This window comes from Diceros bicornis, chromosome 19 (genome assembly GCF_020826845.1).
Source record: "Diceros bicornis minor isolate mBicDic1 chromosome 19, mDicBic1.mat.cur, whole genome shotgun sequence".
NCBI classification, from domain to species: domain Eukaryota; kingdom Metazoa; phylum Chordata; class Mammalia; order Perissodactyla; family Rhinocerotidae; genus Diceros; species Diceros bicornis.
Window position 1 is genome coordinate 6,867,305 of NC_080758.1, and position 17,822 is coordinate 6,885,126.

The 17,822-nt window shown below is 42.8% G+C and overlaps 1 protein-coding gene across 1 annotated transcript in view; it reads right to left on the reverse strand.

Moving 5' to 3' along the window:
- RTF2 (replication termination factor 2) overlaps positions 1 to 16,530 on the reverse strand; it is a 43,135-nt gene extending 26,605 nt beyond the window's left edge. The window contains exons 1-5 of the mRNA XM_058562435.1: positions 16,404 to 16,530; positions 12,746 to 12,840; positions 11,952 to 12,045; positions 10,038 to 10,177; positions 6,111 to 6,189 (exon numbers count right to left, since the gene is read on the reverse strand). Of these exons, the coding sequence (XP_058418418.1) occupies positions 6,111 to 6,189; positions 10,038 to 10,177; positions 11,952 to 12,045; positions 12,746 to 12,840; positions 16,404 to 16,472 (477 nt within the window). The 5' untranslated portion in view covers positions 16,473 to 16,530. The remainder of the gene's footprint in view (positions 1 to 6,110; positions 6,190 to 10,037; positions 10,178 to 11,951; positions 12,046 to 12,745; positions 12,841 to 16,403) is intronic.
- Positions 16,531 to 17,822: the final 1,292 nt, after the last annotated feature.

Consider the following 17,822-nt stretch of genomic DNA (forward strand, 5'->3'; position numbering starts at 1 on the left):
TCCACACACCCACTCACCGATCACGAAGCCTAAATAAATGAAGCCAGAAAGCCAGCAAGTCACATGCCACCCATCACACCTCTAACATCTAGATCAGCGCCTCTCAAACTCTATTGTGCGGTACAAATCCCCTGGGGATCTTGTTAAAATACAGATTCTGATTCCTGGGTCTGGGGAGGGGCCTGGGAGTCTGCATTTCTTAAAAAGAGAGAAAAAAGAAAAACCTGCCAGGTGACGCCAATATTGCAGGACCCTGGGTCACACTTTGAGTAACAAGCACACTGTTTATTCTGCAACCTGTAATTACTCCAATGTGCTTCTTCTTATTACAAGAAGGAAGGAACACAGTAGGGAATACAATTAGTTTGTGGCTAGTGATTTGTTTATAATGAAAACAAAAAAACCTAGCAACTACATCTCTTTGGACCCTGTTTACTGAAATCCAGGGTGCCCACCACGTGTCAGAGCACAGAACCAGAGGTATTTCAAACCCTTGAGTCTCTTCTACCGACCTGAAAAGGCAAATGCAGATGGAACTAGAGAGTGCAAAGGAGAGAAAACGCACACCCTAAGCATCGCTGAGTTTCCTGACATCGTTCTCATGATATTGGTTTCTCTAAATTTCAGACATTATCTGAAAAATGAAAATGTTTGTTTTAGACTTTGACACTGTGTCTTCATCTCACTTCATTCACATTTCATGATGCACTACTGTTCCTGAAACTGCACCATCATTCTTCCTTTTGGTAGTTTGGCAGAAATGGCTGGTGTTTACCTCTTCTTCCTGGGCATCAAGCTTGACTACATTTCCCAGGCTCCCTTGCAGTTAGGTGTGGCCAGATTCTGAGTTCTGGCCAATGGAACGTGAGCAGAGTGCTGAGCAGCATGTCCAGACCTGCCCATAAACACCTCCTAGGCTAGACGCTCCCTCTTCTGCCCCCATCAGTCAACTGAACGGAGAATACTCCAAAAACCAGAGGTCAGAGCTATGAGAGAACAGGAGCCTGAGTCCTTGAGGTTCCCTTGGAAGAAAGCTGCCCAACCAGGAACTTGCACTGTATTAGCCTCTGGAATTTGGGGGCTGTTTGTTACAGCAGTTAGTATACTTAGTGTTACTAGACTTTAGAGACTTTAAACTAGTAGTATGAGTTTGATTCCTGATAACAGTATACAAATTTGTCGTTTACTTCCTCATTTAAAAATGTTACTTTCTGGAATCTTGGATCTAAAAGGAAAGCGTCTGAGAATTTACTATAATTCCTTTCTCTTACACATTAGAATCTGACGCCCAGAGAGGCGAAGTTATATTACCAAACCAGTGCTGGTATGAGAACCAAAACTGATAGACATCAGGCTCTCAATATTGGTTGCATGAATGAATGAATAAATGACTCCCACTCAAGTGTGCCACTGACTGCCCCACATTCCACGATTTTCTAAGCTGTATAGTGTTATCAGGTGAATTATGTCCCCTCCTTCCTTCAATTCATATGCTGAAATCCTAGTTCCCAGTATGTCAGATTGTGACCTTTGGAAATCAGGTCTCTGCAGATATAATTAGTTAAGATGTGGTCCCTAGGGTGAGCCCTAATCCAGTATGACAGGTGTCCTCACGAAAAGGAGAAATTTGGATACAGAGACAGACTCCATACAGGGAGGATGGTGTGAAAAGACACACGGAAAAGAAGGCCATCTCCAAGTCAGGGAAGAGGTCTGGAACAGATCCTTCTCTCACAGCCCTTAGAAGGAACCAACCCTGCCGATACTGTGATTTCAAACTTCTTGCCTCCAGAATTGTGAGACAATAAATTTCTGTTATGTCACCCAGTTTGTGGTACCTTGTTAGGGCAGCCCTAGCAAACTAAACTAATATGCAGAGTATTCAACCTAGCTATGCAAAGGCAATTTTTAAGTAAATCATAGTCGTGAAAAGTGCTCAGTATCCTGCTCTTCTCGCAACAGATTTATCTTAAAAAAATTTTCTCCCTGAGGTATTCCTGAATTACAGCCAGTGTCCTGTCTTGACTGCAGGTCTCGAGAGCCACGGCACCCCCCATCAGGAGACAGGACGAGCCAGCGCTTCTGGTCCCCGCCTGGTCTCTGCTTCTCCTTGCGCAACCCGATGCAGACAGTTCCCCTTCCCTTGAAGTGCTCAAGGTACAGACTTTCCAAAGTTTACTAGCGCTCAGTAACATTTCCCAAGCACCAACAAAATCATTTCAGAGTTCCCTTGCAATGTTGCATTTCCATGAAATAAAATCAACTTCTCTGTAAAGCTCTGTGCAGACAGTCCTGTTTTGCTGCAAGTGTGTCAACATGGTCACTAACATGGATGTCTGAGGTCAGCCAATGCAAAGGATAACTGCACACCAATCTACGAGATGGTCACCATTACGGGCAGAAGAGAAAACCCTTCATTGCTTCAGATCAGTGGGTCCCCCAAATCTGGCTGCCCATCAGAATTATTCCGGGAACTCTTAATAGAAATCCGCAGGGCTCTACACCAACCCTGAAGATTTGATTTAGAGGGTCCGAGATGGGGAGTGGCAAATTAAGCTACTGTGGTGGCTCTGAAGTGTAGCCCGGCCTGGGAACCACTGATTTAAGTCATCTGGCTTCTGTAATAAATTTCAGCTTTATTTCCCTCCATCTCATATTTATATTCTTTCAAGTAGACTTTCTGAGTGTACTTGCAAATGTGTCTGACACTTAAACAAGATCTTACATACTATATGTTAAAACATGCACACATCTGAACACAGAGCACTTGGCAAAGCTCCTTTCTTGCTCGCAGGAATCCCATGCCAGCTGAGTTCCCTCTCCCTCCCAATGCTTGTCGCATAGGCTCCTTTTCCACACCTGCTGTCAAATTCCTGCTCTTGTTCAGTCTTCTCTCTCTCTGTCCATCTCGCACAGGTCTACACATTGATGCTCCCAAAGCACTTTGCGGTTGCAAAGGCATCAATGGCTCCCACTGCATTCCCACCGGGACCTGCTCCATGGCCTGGTACTTGAAGTTTCCACCATGCAGTCTGACTCACCTTGCACTCCCATCTCCAGAGACTGCCTGGGCGCTTCCTCCCCCTCAATGCTGCCGCTGCTCCTCCTCCTCCTCCCTCAACACCCGCCACCTCGTCTACGCATGCCCTCCCCCACAACATACCTGCCACCACTTAGTACAACTGTCTCACAAACTTCAGGCATTCTCCTGCCAACCGGACTGTCAGTATCTTAATATTTTTCCTTAAATCTATACATTGCTTCTACTTAAATTTACTCCAAAAATTAACTTTATATTCCTACCATAAATATAAAAACAGTACCCCTTGCTATAAATATAAAGTACTCCTTGCTATAAAGTAACCATAAAAATGCAGACAACACAAAACAAAGTCTCGCTAGATCCTGCCTGCCAACGCTCTGAGCGTAAGGTCCACTCTCTCAGGAGCTCAGCGAGTGTCAGAGAGGTGTTAAAAACATACTGGGGCCAAATGGAGACTCTCTCCTCCAGGCAGGCCGCCGGTCTGAAGGAGAGCCAAAATGGGAGTGAGTATCCTGCTACATGGTGTCTCGCAGAGACGTCTGGCATCCTGTCCGTGGACCACCCCACACCAGCATCCCTACCACCAGCAGTCGTGTCCCAATCTCTGGGAAAGTCTCACTGATGAGAACCATGCTCTGCCTTCGAAGCCCCCTCATGAAGCCACTGCTCACCAGCACAGTCAAAAGCAAGTTCTCTGGCCCCTGAACTCCAACAACATCTTTACTATCCACCTAGGACCAGGCCTCAAAAAGCAAAGTGGAATACGATTTTTCATATAATTTAGGATTCTGGCAGGACTGCAGTCTCCTCGAGTGCAGGGACTGTGTCATCTACACCCTATTTTCCCTTGGAACACTTATAACCTCATCTTTAATACAGGATATGTAATAAATACTGGTGAATAAAGGACATAAACCAATTCCTGATCGCATTCTTTGAATTTTGTAAAAGCTTAATGAGACAGATGGCAAATTCTATGATGGCTTTATTCATAATCCCAAGCTGGAAACAACTCCATGACCCTCACTGACTTCACCACCACCAATGATCTTCTGCCAATCTTTGAGTCTCAAATAAATGGAATAACCCACGTCCTCCTGCATGCCTGGTTTCTTTTCCAGAGGGATCATTTTGAAACTAAAGTACATCCTGTCCTGCTTAAAGCTGCCGTCTAGCTTCCTACTGCTCTTAGAATAAAATCTACAAGCCCCAGTGTGGCCACCCAGGTCCTACATGAAGTGACCTCTGCCTAACTCTTCAATTTCATCTACTTCTCCTCTCCTGTCCCCATCCTCCACCACACTTTCTGTTCCTCAAACTAGCAAAGTCCTCTGCCACTTCTGAGGTTTTGCTCAAGCTTTGCTTAGCTGGCTCCTTTGCACCCTTCAGGTCTTGGCTCAAATCTCCAGAGGCGCCCTAACTCACTACCAGTAAGGCAGCCTCTCTCCCTCCGGGACATCACCCTCTCATTTCCTTCCTAGCATTTATCACAATCGATAGTGCCTAGTTATTGAGTGTCTATCTCTCCCACTGGAATGGGAGTTCCAGGAAGGCAGGGGCGGTGTCAATCATACCCACCATGATACCCCATCTACATGCCTAGGACAGGGGCTGGCTCATAACAGGTGTTCAGTGAAAGCTGGTGAATGAAAGAATAATTCACAACAGGGAGGAACAGTACAGGGAAGCCTAATGAAATCCAAGCAGAGTTAATATGGGTGAAAATACGGACAGGAGCTGTTGGCATCCATGACATTTAACTAAATGCCAGGCTTTCCACAGGGCAACAGTACACCAAAGGCACAAATGTTCTGGGCTGCAGCAACAACACTGTGAAAGCAAAGTCCTCAGTATTTCCTCCATTGAGCTGAGCAGGTGAGCTCTTACATCAAGGTATCTGCTCACTCGTACAAGTATTTACTGAGGAGAGGTGACATGCTCTGGAGAGAATAAGTCCTGGAGGTAATGAGATGGACAAGCCTTGCTCCCCGTGCTCAAAAACTCACAGGCAGGGGGCCAACCCAGTGGCATAGCAGTTAAGTTCATGTGCTCCACTTCGGCGGCCCAGCGGTCGCAGGCTCGGATCCCGGGTGCGGACCTACGTACCACTTGTCAAGCCATGCTGTGGCAGCGTCCCATATAAAGTAGAGGAAGATGGGCATAGATGTTAGCCCAGGGCCAGTCTTCCTCAGCAAAAACAGGAGGATTTGCAACAGTTGTTAGCTCAGGGCTAATCTTCCTCACAAAAAAAAACCCACCAAACTTACAGGCAGAGCACAGAGGATTTTGAGGGCAGTGAAAATACTCTGTAAGATACTATAATGATGGATACATGTCATTATACATCTGTCCAAACCCAAAGAATGTACACCACCAAGAATGAACTCTAAAGTAAACCAGGGATTTGGACGATGATGAGGTCTCACTGTAGGTTCATCAGATGTAACAAATGTACCACTCTGGCAGGAATGTTGATAATGGGGGAGGCTGTGCATGTGTGGCGGCAGAGAGTATAGGGGAAATCTCTGTACTTTCCTCTTAACTTTGCTGTGAACCTAAAACTGCTCTAAAAAAATAAAGTCTTATAAAAAAAAGAAAAAAAAACCCTCACACCGCAGTGGGGAAACCAACATACAAATACCAATTACATTCTGCTGAGATACGTGGGATCACAAGGCGCCCAGGGAGCAGGAAAAGAGGGTTGGCAGCAAAGGCTCACAGGGAAGCAATCGCTCTGGAACTAAGGTTCATGGGGAGCAGGACCCCTCTAGGCTGGCAGGTCAGGGTACAGGGAACAAAGGCACACGAGAGAACTCGGCTCCTTCAGGGAGCAGCCCCAGCCAGGTGTGAGTGGACAGGCAGGGACATGTCACAAGAGGCAGTTTGAGACCGTACTTCCAGCAATGATGAGCTGTGGAAGGGTTTTAAGCAGAGAAACAACTGATTAGACCCGTGTTTCAGAAAGAATTGAAAAATGTTGAAACGACACATGGAAGGAAGGACCCCAAACCATCTGACTTCCTCAGTCACTGAGAAGGAATGCATGGTATACGTGTAAACAACTCACCGTGTGACAAACTTCTGCTTTTACCTCTTTCAAGGCTCGTTCAGAAAACACGCAACCACAGCACCGCAGGAAGCAAAACCTGGAGAAATAATTGATTACGGGGCATGACAAATAATAATTTTTAAATTGTTACCCAGATTATCAATAACAAATGAAATTTGCTCAGTTTACACAAAGGCCAAGAATCACAAAGAGAAAAGGCTATTAAGTAAAAAGAATCAGGGGCCAGCCCGGTGGTGCAGGCGGTTAAGTGTGTGCGCTCCACTGCGGCGGCCCCGGGTTTGCCAGGTCAGATCCTGGGTGTGCAACGACGCACCACTTGTCAAACCATGCTGTGGCGGCGTCCCATATAAAGTGGAGGAAGATGGGCACGGATGTTAGCCCAGGGCCAGTCTTCCTCAGCAAAAAAAGAGGAGGATTGCCAGATGTTAGCTCAAGGCTGATCTTCCTCACACACACACACACAAAAAATCAGTATATCCAAAATAAATATATATATATATATATTTATAGAAATTAAAACCACCAACATAGGCCATAGTCCCATTCCCGCCCCCTTGCAATAATCCTTTTGAATAAGGTCTGTCCTATGAAAAAAAAAAAAAATACATTTAAAAAAAAACACCACAAACATAAAAAGCCAAAGACAAACTAGGAACTCAGGGAGAAAATATTTTTTAAATACAGATGAGATTCAGAGTCTACAAATATTCAAAGAAGTCTTAAAAACCAAAAATAAACAATAAATAGAAAAATGGGCAAAGGACATTAAAGTTCACAAAAGAAATATAAATGGCCAAAACATATAAAAGATGTGTAACCTCAACTGTTAATAATTGAAAAAATGCATTTCAAAACAATGACATATAATGTTTTCCCTATCAGGCAATAATGAAAGAGATTAAAGGAGTCCAGTTGGAAACTGTCAAAGGAAACAGGCACGTTTGTTGGTGGGTGAGTACAACACGGGAGGACAATTTGGCAGTTATCAAGTACAGCATCATTTTTCAGAATTTCTCTACAGAAACATGCCCCCAAGTGTGCAAATGCACAAATATTTATGAAGTTGTGTAGTACAGCACTGCCTATAACAAGGAAAAAGAGGAAACCACCTAAATGTTCACCAACAGGGGACAGGTAAATAAATCATGTACAGCTAGTAAAAGGAATAAGGTAAATCTGTATGTAAGGTCACGAAAACATGTTCAAATCAGAAAGAGAAGTAGGAAAAAAAGGAGTTTCAAAATACATGTAATATAAAAAAATTTGAAAGTAGCATTCCTTTTTAAAATTTGTGTTATCAACATGATTCATATACTTCCTGAATATTTGGTATTTTCGGTAGTACACAGTACATCTTGCTATTTCAGTAAGAAATGGATCCTTAGGCAGACAAACTCCAAAAGATTTCAGTATCTTGGTTATGTCTACATCAATAATTGGAAAAAAATAAATCCAGCGCCTCTGAATGAAGGGGCAAATAAATCTATATATCTATAATCAATTTTCAGTTTACCACTTTAATGGAAGGGAACATTAACAGGGGTAATCAAAAGTTTTCAGCAACGAACTCAGCCAGCTTTATTTGTGAAACAAGGAAATAACGGGTTACTTCTCTTAAAAAAAAAATGTATAATATGATCCCATGACTGTGGAAAGACACACGTTTATTTATATTTCTATTTGCAGAGGTGGAGGGGAGCGTGGTGAGTGTGTGGTGTATGTGTGGGGGTGTCGGGGGGGCATTAAACACCAAACAACTAATAATGCTGCCACTGGAGGCCACAATTGGGGAAAGAGGCAAAAAGCACTTTAACACTTTACTTGATATATTCTTGTAAAAATGCCACAAGAGAAATATTCTCCAGTTTCCCAGGGATTATAATGGATACAAATTGTCCTAACAAAAATCCAATTAACAACATTGTCCTAAATTCATTAGTTTAGGACCAAAACAGTTTTGTATTTTACTGATGTTTACTAATTATTAGTAATTTAGGAAATTATGTTTTCCTTTAAACAAAGGCCCAGTGTTTCTATTATACTAGTAATTTATTTCTACTTTTCTATGTATTTAAATCTGTATCATACAAACTTTACTAAATATACAAACTAACCCCCAAATCAATTTTCTGTGCAGAGGCCCTGTTAATAGCAGGAAGGCAAAGCCAAAACAGGCAAAACTCAATTAACTGGGAAGAGATTAACCAGCAAATGAAAGGGAAAAACCAGGGGAAGCCACATTAGAGCAACAGGCTACAGGTAACCCCTGCTCAAGACCCCAGAGTTCAGTCTGTTTCTCCTAAGTTCCTCTTTTGGGATAAACCATGGTTTTCTTACAAACAAGTGGGAAGCCAGACACAAAAGCTCACACACTGTGTGAGTCTATTCATAGGAAATATCTAGAATAGGTAAATCCATCGAGATAGAAAGCAGACTGGTGGTCGCCATGGGCTGGGAGGAGAGGAGAACGGGGAGTGACTGCTTGAGGGACAGGGGGTTTTCCTGCCGGGTGATGAAAATGTTTTGGAACTAGATGGAGGTGGTGACTGCACAACACTGTGAGTACTAAACACCACTGAAATGTACACTTTAAAATGCTTAACTCTGTTATGACGTTCACCTCAAAATAACATGTATGTACACACACACACACACACACACACACAGGACAAGGTCAGGAACATGAGTCTGGTTCCCCAGAATCTTTCCTGCTTGACCCAAATGGTGAACTTTGGTTTTTTATTTTTCTTTTCTCAGCTTTATTGAGGCATAACTGACAAATCGGAATGGTATGTACTTAAGGTGTATAACTTGATGATTTGACATATACACCGTGCAATGATCATCACAATCAAGCCAATTAACGCACCCATCACTGCACATAGTGCAGTGAAATCTGAGAGAGAGGCCTCAATGATTTAAATTCACACTATTTGAAGAGCATAATCTTTAAAAGCACACAGTCCTTGAGCCTTAAATTTTACTTCTCTCCCAATCCATAAAGCCACAGGTTATTCCACTGGAGAGCCTGGTGGTTAGTCTCTCTGGTATAGTGTGCCACACACGTCTATTAAATGAGTGTACACAAATGTGCCAGAATGCCGCAGATTAAATGTAGTTGTTTATAGCTCAATAAAACTTTTTACTTACTTGAGATGCTTCCCCCCACATTTCCTGAATGAAAACAGTAAAACAATGCTAGCTTTCAACATGTGGTGTGTTAGATGGAAGATTCCAGATAATTACAGTCTATTAAAGATACTTCTAAATGGTGGGAAAAGGGTTTAAAGCTTTTGCATAGTAAGATGTCCTATAAAAAGGTAAGTACTAACCCACTCAACATTCCTATTTTTTTCAGAGGGGAAATATACAGGTCACCTACATTTGCTATATAAATTTCAACCTTAAGATTTCTGGTGCTCTAGCCAGAGAATTTGTTAGGTACAAATCAAAAGCAAGTTATCATTATCAGCTGGGCCTTTTGCTGACTGATCAACCACACACTGTGCAACACTGTTTTCATTGCATAGTTTCTGGCAATTACAAGGAAATGGGATTTGTTTGAAGGGAAACATTTGTCCTTTGCTTTCTTTCCCATAGGAAAAGATCAAATAACCCAACTCAAGTCTCAGAAGTGTCACATGAGAAAATTTTTAAATCCTTCTTTACTTGAGGTTCTCAAGAACCTAAAGAACTCTCAAGAGCAGAAGGCCACAGATAACAAAGTTGAGTGGACTGGGACGCCATGGTACAAATGGCCGATAGGGAATGAATGTGGTCTTCTGAGAAGCAGCCTCTAAGACACTACCCACACTGAAGGACACCTTACAGGCGTCCATGTGAGATAAGCTACGGCATGAATCCCAACAACACCAGTATCACTTACCTAGATTCCACAGTACCTGCCCCATATCCACTACTGACCTGTGTCGGCCATTCATCTCCAAGCCCACGACGGGGCAGATGAATCGTGCCCGCTGGAGGTCATCGTGTTTGTCACCTTTTGTGTTTCCTTTATCCCCTTCCCAGGCGGGATTATCAGAAAGCCTTAGTTCTGTCACATTCTGTGAAAAATCATCAATATTTTAAGAATTCATCTGATAAATGGATAATCCTTAGCCTTAACCACCACCAAAATCAACAGAGAAATTGTCATTCTAGTACCTTCCCATCCAAACTTCTACTTCCTAGCTACTATCCTTTGGCCGTCAATTAACGTGAATATAAAATTAAACATAAGTTGTGATAGAAAACAAGATTTTAAAAATACACTGACGAGTAAATAAATTAGTTAATTTCTATTTTACAAATATTTTACTATTTAAGGAAAAGTAACTTCTGACATGAAAAATGACTCCACTAAGAGAAAGCTTTGTATTAGCTGCATCCAGAAGGGAACGCTTTCTTTTCCTGCTGATGAATCCTCTGTATTACTGACCATCTGCGTTTACCTAATAGTTGAACAGACAGTAAAATCTGTGAGGCCACAGTTTAATAAGTCCAAGGCACACTATTAGCCAGAGAATACTATCATATTCCAAGATCCAGCCACTCAGGTTTTTAAAAAGTCAACTTCACAAGGAGTTTGACTTAGCCCTACCTGAGCATTTGAGGCATTTCTTCATATTTAACCACATCATTTTGATTTCAACACTCTGGAGAGCAGCTGAGTGCCTCAAAAGGAAAGCCAGCAGGCACGCAACCAGCTTCCTGGCTGACAGCTGGCATGTGTCTCATCCAGTTCTCTGCTCTAGTATTTGTGGACTATCAATCGACAGTAATGATAATCATATATTTTCATTACTTTATTTGAATCCTTTTGTCTTTACAGTTCCAACTCCTTGGAAGTTTTTTTTTTTTTGCATTAAAATTAAAAGTTCAGCCACATACATTGAATATTGTGTTTTGAGTATAGAATTATATAAATTAATTTCAATGATAATCACATTTTTGAGGTAAGATGATTATGCTACCATGCGTTTTTTAGGAACCAATTCTCTTCCAAAGGTAAGATGACAAAAATCAGCATGGTTATTTCTACAGGACTACGATTAGCTATGTTTCAGAATTACTAATTTGCCTGAAATGAACATATCCTGTCTCCGGTAATTACCCCAAGAATTCAAACAAAAAGCCTAATATAACAATAAAAAATAAAAAATAAAGTAATACAAATAATAAAAAATAAAAAAAAGAAAGAAAAAACCCAAAGCCTTCGACTGAGTCAGGGGCTCTGGTTCAAGTGCCTCACGAACTAGCCATGTGGCCTCAATGAGTGCAATGCGTTCTCACCTGTGAAATGGAGTGTTTGATAAGCTTCATGGTTCTCAAATTCTTCATTACTTTTCTGATTTTTCTCCCATTGACCAGATTTGAAAGATTTTGTCCTCTCAGCTAACTTCCTTCACTAAAAAACTTTTTACACTTTTATGAAAGAACTGTAGCTGCCAAGCAGAACTTCTAATCAGCAGGAGATAACCACAATGATTTAATAATGATCTACCTACAAAATTCTCCTATAAAAGTGTTTTCCAAATAAAAATCCAAGTAGCTGAGTTTTAACTACAAAAATAATCCCTCCCGATACTTACACAGCACGCTCAGAGTTTTCAAAGCTCTTTCACACATATTAAATAAATGGATTTATAATGCAGGAAGTACAGGTGTGGGAACTTCTGGCTTGAGCTTTAAGTACCTGCCCAAAATCACACCTTCATCAGGCGGCCGGGTGGGAGTGGAATTCCAAATTTCTGAGTTCAGTCTACAATGTACATAAATTCTATAAAATGAACCTGAACCACTGAGACCCTTGGAGCACTTCAGAATCACCTGTCTTACCTTAATGCTTTTAATGTGAGATGCTGCCTTCCCAAGAGCCTTTTCGGAAGATTTGTCCAACAGAAACTCAATGACGGCATCCTTGTTATAAAGTCTGCAACAATAAGGATTAGTCAAAACATTCTGGCAACAATCAACCTTCACACAAAGGAGGAAGACTAAATTGAGTACAACCCAAAGTCATTTACTTTTGATAACAGAAATGCCCTGCATTACTAAAAAAGTAAATTTAATCCTGTCTCAAGTATTTCCAGAGCACACAAAGAAAGAAACTAGTTTAAATCAAGGGTTGCAAACTGGTAGTCTGAGGGCTGAATGTGACCTGAACAAGGATTTTAAAAATTGGGAAATGTAATATAAAAGTACACATTTTCAACTTTTCTTGGGGGGAGAAAAAAACCTACGCACACACGGAAGTTCTGGAATCACTAAACCCACATTCCTGAACTGCAACAACTGGATGGAACTCAGTAGCAGCTACCCCTTTAGACAGGACATGAACTCTCGTTTCCCCCAGTCCCCACCCCTCCCTACTGCCCCACGTGGCCCCTTCATGCATTTATGTTTATAACTTAGCTCCTACTGGCCTCTGAGGTTTTGACCCATGGATTAAATAAACCAAACTGAATAGGAAAGTGTACAAGTATGTTCAGAGACAGGGAATGATAACCTAGGCGTCACAAATTTGTATGAGGTAATTCACATTCGATGAATCAAGAAATGCATTTGCACATTAAAATCCTTCTTAAAATCATTTAATAAAAAGTCATCTTGATTAAGCAAAGGAACCATACCTGCCAAGTTCACAAGCAACTATTGGTCGCCTTAATATTTCCTGACTTAGAGTACAATAGTTCCATTGGGCCACTAATTCAGCATCTTTGTCAACCTAAGAAAAGAAATCCTTTTGATTAATTTTCACCTCTGAAAAACATATGGTCCACAGTTCTTACATATAAAGGCTTATTCAGTAATACCACACTGTGATGATTTTTGTTTTTTAAATCAAAGATAGTGACACATGGAGCTGGGATTTCCAAAGTCAAAGTAATCAACACGTTGTCAAATCAAGTCCCCTCTAAACTTACAACGGAACAGTTTACATCAAGTCATTAAATTGCTTATGCAAGCTACATTTAAGTATTGATATTTACGTCTTAACAGTAAGTTAGGAAGCCATACAGAAAAAACAAGCAGCACAGGTTAACTTCTAACCATGGCAAAAGCTCCACAGATTTAGTAGAATTTAAGGACTAAGAACTGAGGAGACAGCCATTTTTTGTTCAAAGTTCAGTACAAAGACTATATAATTCTTCACAAAAATCACCAATTTAACAGAAGTGTTTTCTGCAAACTGTTCATTAGGGGGCATATCAAACCCTTGTCCACACTGTGAAAATCCAGACGTAAGAGCTTCCAGAGCCCTCAAATGATATTTTCACCTCTATAATATTCCACGTCCCAAGCTTTCCCCTCCTAAAATGCCAAACCTGAATAATGTCACAGGATGGCACATTTGGGAGAAAATAAGAAGAGAAAAAGAAACAATCAGGAAAAATTCCCTTAAATTTAATTTTTGTAGCAACAACTGCTTAACTATTTACTGTGTGCCAGGTACTGTGCTAAGCAGTTTCTGTGACAATCTTTTAGCCCTCGGAAAAACTCCATGACTTAGTATTTTTACCTTTGTTGTCGAGGAAATTGAGGTACCAAGAGGTTAGGTTACAAGTACAAGGTCACACAGCAAGTAGATGAAGGAGGTGGGATAAGAACCCAGCAGGCTGGCTCTAGAGACCAGGCTTTTAATCACGAATCTCTATTTTGTCAAACAAAACTAAAACCGAACCCACACTACGCAACTGTTGTTTTATGCACTCCCCACATCCAAGAGCAACACTTTGGCAGCTTAAACAGCTTTTATCAAAACTGACCCTGTAGGGGCCGGCCCCGTGGCTTGGCGGTTAAGTGCACGAGCTCCACTGCTGGCAGCCCGGGTTCGGATCCCGGGCACACGCCGCCGTACTGCTTCTCCAGCCATGCTGAGGCCACGTCCCACATACAGCAACTAGAAGGACGTGCAGCTATGACATACAACTATCTACTGGGGCTTTGGGGGAAAAAAATAAACAAATAAAAATTAAAAAAAAAAAAAAAAACCGGCCCTGTAGTAGAGCCCTGAGAGAGACCTGCCACCAGTGAAGCTGACCTCCTACATCTTTTGCAGATTCAAAAAGCCACATTCAGCAAGTCTGGGATTACTTTCTGGATCCCCCACGTGCTTCCCCCACAGTCCTTTACTGATTCAAAAAACACTTGGGAGAGTTGGGGACAAGGAGAAAAGCAATAAATTACTTCTTACCCATGGATTTAAAGATTGGTCCCCCTAAAAAACTTCTGAAAACATTTTCTTCCAGGTCTCACTTCTTTTCAGGGCAAGGTCTTAAATTACAGCAATTCTGGGCCAGACCAAACACATATGACTGATCAACAAACATTAAATTATTATATATCTATTTGAAACATAAGCTCTACAGGGGCTGGACTCTGTTCACTGCTGTATCCCCAGGGCCTAGAATGGTGCATACGCTAAGCTCTTCATAAGTATTTGTTGAATAAATGAGGATAACAAAAATCCATCCTGCCTGAGCACTCTGGTTGTTTTGGATCACCCTTTCTTCTTTTCTAGCCCCTTCTGACACCTGTTTCTTGCCAAGCCTTTCATTAAGCTACTTCTCTTCAGCCCTGGCCACAAGTTAACAAAACTGAGCTGAATATTTTTTTGACAAAGGCTCTTATAAGTGCTAACTATCCAGCATTAGTCTACGCAGATGGAGGTATGATTAGAGGGCACACTCCATCCACGCGGGTGTTCATTCATTCCGGCATTCAACACACATGTACTGGGTACCTATTGTATGGCAGACACATTGTAGGGATTACAGAGGTAAGACATACAAGGTCCCTGTCCACATAGCAGAGAGACAGACAATAAATAATATAGTGATAAGCACTATAAAGAAAAGTAAAGCAGCAGAAGAGGATGGAGAGTGATTGGAAGTGAGGTGTATTTCAGCTGCACTGGACTGAGATGACATTTAAGAACTGGAGGAGTAAAGAAACAAATAATGCGAATATTTCAGTGAAGAACACAACAGGTCGAGGAAATTATACTTCAGGTGGAGGAACAAGGCCTGTGTAACTGGAACAGAATGAAAGAGCTGGAGAGGGGCAGAAGATGAGGTGGAAAGAGAGGCAGGGGATGGGATCACACAGGGCCTTATGGGATTTTATTCTGAATATGATGGAAAGCCTCTGGAGTGTTTTATTTATTTATTTTTTAATTTTATTTATTTATTTTTTTTACCCCAAAGCCCCAGTAGATAGTTGTATGTCATAGTTGCACATCCTTCTAGTTGCTGTATGTGGGACGCGGCCTCGGCATGGCCGAGAAGCGGTGCGTCAGTGTGCGCCTGGGATCTGAATCCGGGCTGCCAGCAGCAGACCGCGCGCACTTAACCGCTAAGCCACGGGGCCGGCCCGTCTGGAGTGTTTTAAACACAGTAGTGATATATGGGAGCACCTTTTGAAAAGATCTCTCTGGTTGCTGAATGGAGAATACATGGAGCACTCACGTGTGCCAGGCACTGTATTAGGTGCTTCGCGTGCCTTCTATTATTAAAAAGCAATTCAGTGCCAAATTTAAAATCCTGAATAAATGGATGGGAATCCTGGCTTCATTACCTACCAGTTGTGTGATCTTGGTCATGTTACTGACTCTATTTCCTTGTCATTAGCCTGGAAATTATTACATATAATTTGCTCAACCACCTGTGAGAATTAGGGATTATTCACTCACTCATTTATTCACTATATTTACTGTGCCAGTTGTAGAGGGCGAAAAGGCGGAGCCTCTACCATCAGGAGCTTCCGTTCCCTGAGACCGACATTAACCAACCACGACCGCGGTGTACAGGGCGGTGAGAGAGTTTTTAAGAGGAGGACCTGACCTCACGGGGTAAGGGAACGGTTGGGGAAGACTTCCCTGAGAAAATGAAGTTAGTGTACGCAAAGCTCAACAAACAGCAGCCCTTTGGATCACTGTTACTAACAGCAGACAGGCTTCAAATTCTGGTTCTGCCACTTAGTAACTCTGCAACTCTCTCCTCTTGACCCTCAGTTCCCATGTCTGAAAAGTGAGGATAATGACAGCGCGTGCACATAGGGCTGCTGTGGGAACTACACGGGATACCTCACATCAAGCGTACTGCCCGGTGAATGGCAACAGCAAGCACCCAATAAGGGTCCGTTATTGACACTGCTGTTAATTTTGAGTCCTCAGAATGGGAGGAATGAGCGCAGTGCGTCTGGGGCCCCGCTGGCTCCCCCACCCCACCTCCCCTCGCTCCCCGGGGCCTCACTACCCCCGGTCCCCACCCGGCCCACGTGGCTGACCTTCTCAACCTTCTTCGGCCCCTTCACCAGTTCATGCCTCTTCGGGATTGTTCCCCCGTCGCAACCCATCGCTAAGCCAAGAGTCAGTCAGCAACAGCCTGCCGCAGCGGCCACTTCCGGGGTCCCTGGCGACCGCTGCAGTCACTTCCGGCGCGCGGCGGTGACGCAGCACGCCCGCCGCGACGCAGCGGGGCGGGGCCGTTGCCATGCCTCGTTGCCATGGAAAGCGTCGCTAGGGGCTGGGCGTGGCCCCGCAGCGCGGGCTCGGCCTCGCGTGCGAAGCAGGGTGCGGGGCTTGCTGCCGTCTCCCCGGCCGCGGCCGGTCTCTTCCTCTTTCCGGTGGCCCTGGATTTCTGCTGCGCGATCTTAATCGCTCGCTCGGGGGCGGGGGGCCGGGGCGACGCGGGCGGGGGTGACTCAGGAGCGCCCAGCTCGCTGGGCCCCGTCCCACCCCAGCCTGTCTGACTGTGGATCTGGCACATCCCTAGCCTGGGAGCGCCTCGAGGGAAAGGGCTGCATTTTATAATGCAATTAATGATGCATATGAATGAGATCTGTTATTTCAGTTAATGTTTATGTGTTTAAAAGTAGAACGTATCTTTTTATTGAGCGCCGTCTGTGACCTAAGCACTCAACAACAAATCCTGTGAAGGATGTTATAGGAGATTCTGGAGGAGTAAGATTCTCTAAGGCCTGAAACGTTCTGATACTGCCATGTACATTTTATATATTTGAAATAGTGCATACAATTTGTACATGTATGTATTTCATTCACAACCTCCTGAAGCCCAGGCTAAAAATTTTTTTTTGTTTATTAAAAAGCAGGTGTAATTAACAGACAGATATAATTATGAAAGATACGCTGACGTTTCCATGCCTTTTCCGACAGACAGGCTGTATTATATCTATAATGAGAACGCAGATCTCTTAGAAAAGCCCTGCTAAATTCCTTGACTGTCTGCCTTCATGCTGTTGACCGTCTCTCCGTTTGTTCCTTTAATTATTATAAAAATTAGGGGAAAGCCTATCTACTGTAAGGCGGCCCTTTATGATTGGATGTTATCATGTTGACCAAAGGGAGACATAAAAAGCTGAAAATATTACCCACTTGGGAACAGAAAATACATGGATATGAAAACTTCATGGCCTGTAAGATTGGGTTATCTGTTACTGCAATTAATGGGAATTAAAAAGAAAAATAAACCCTTTAATCAGTTGGTCTCTCATTGACCTATGGTCTATTTTTATGCCAGTCACAAGAATTGTAAAGTCCGTGGGGTGGGGACTTCGTTTTATTCCCCGTGGCATCCTCAGTGCCTAGAGGAGTCTTTGGCACACTCAGTAATTATTTCCTCAATAAACCAAGAGAAAAGTGCAGACTCATTCGGAGAGGGGTGACGAGCCCCATTTGGCAGACCC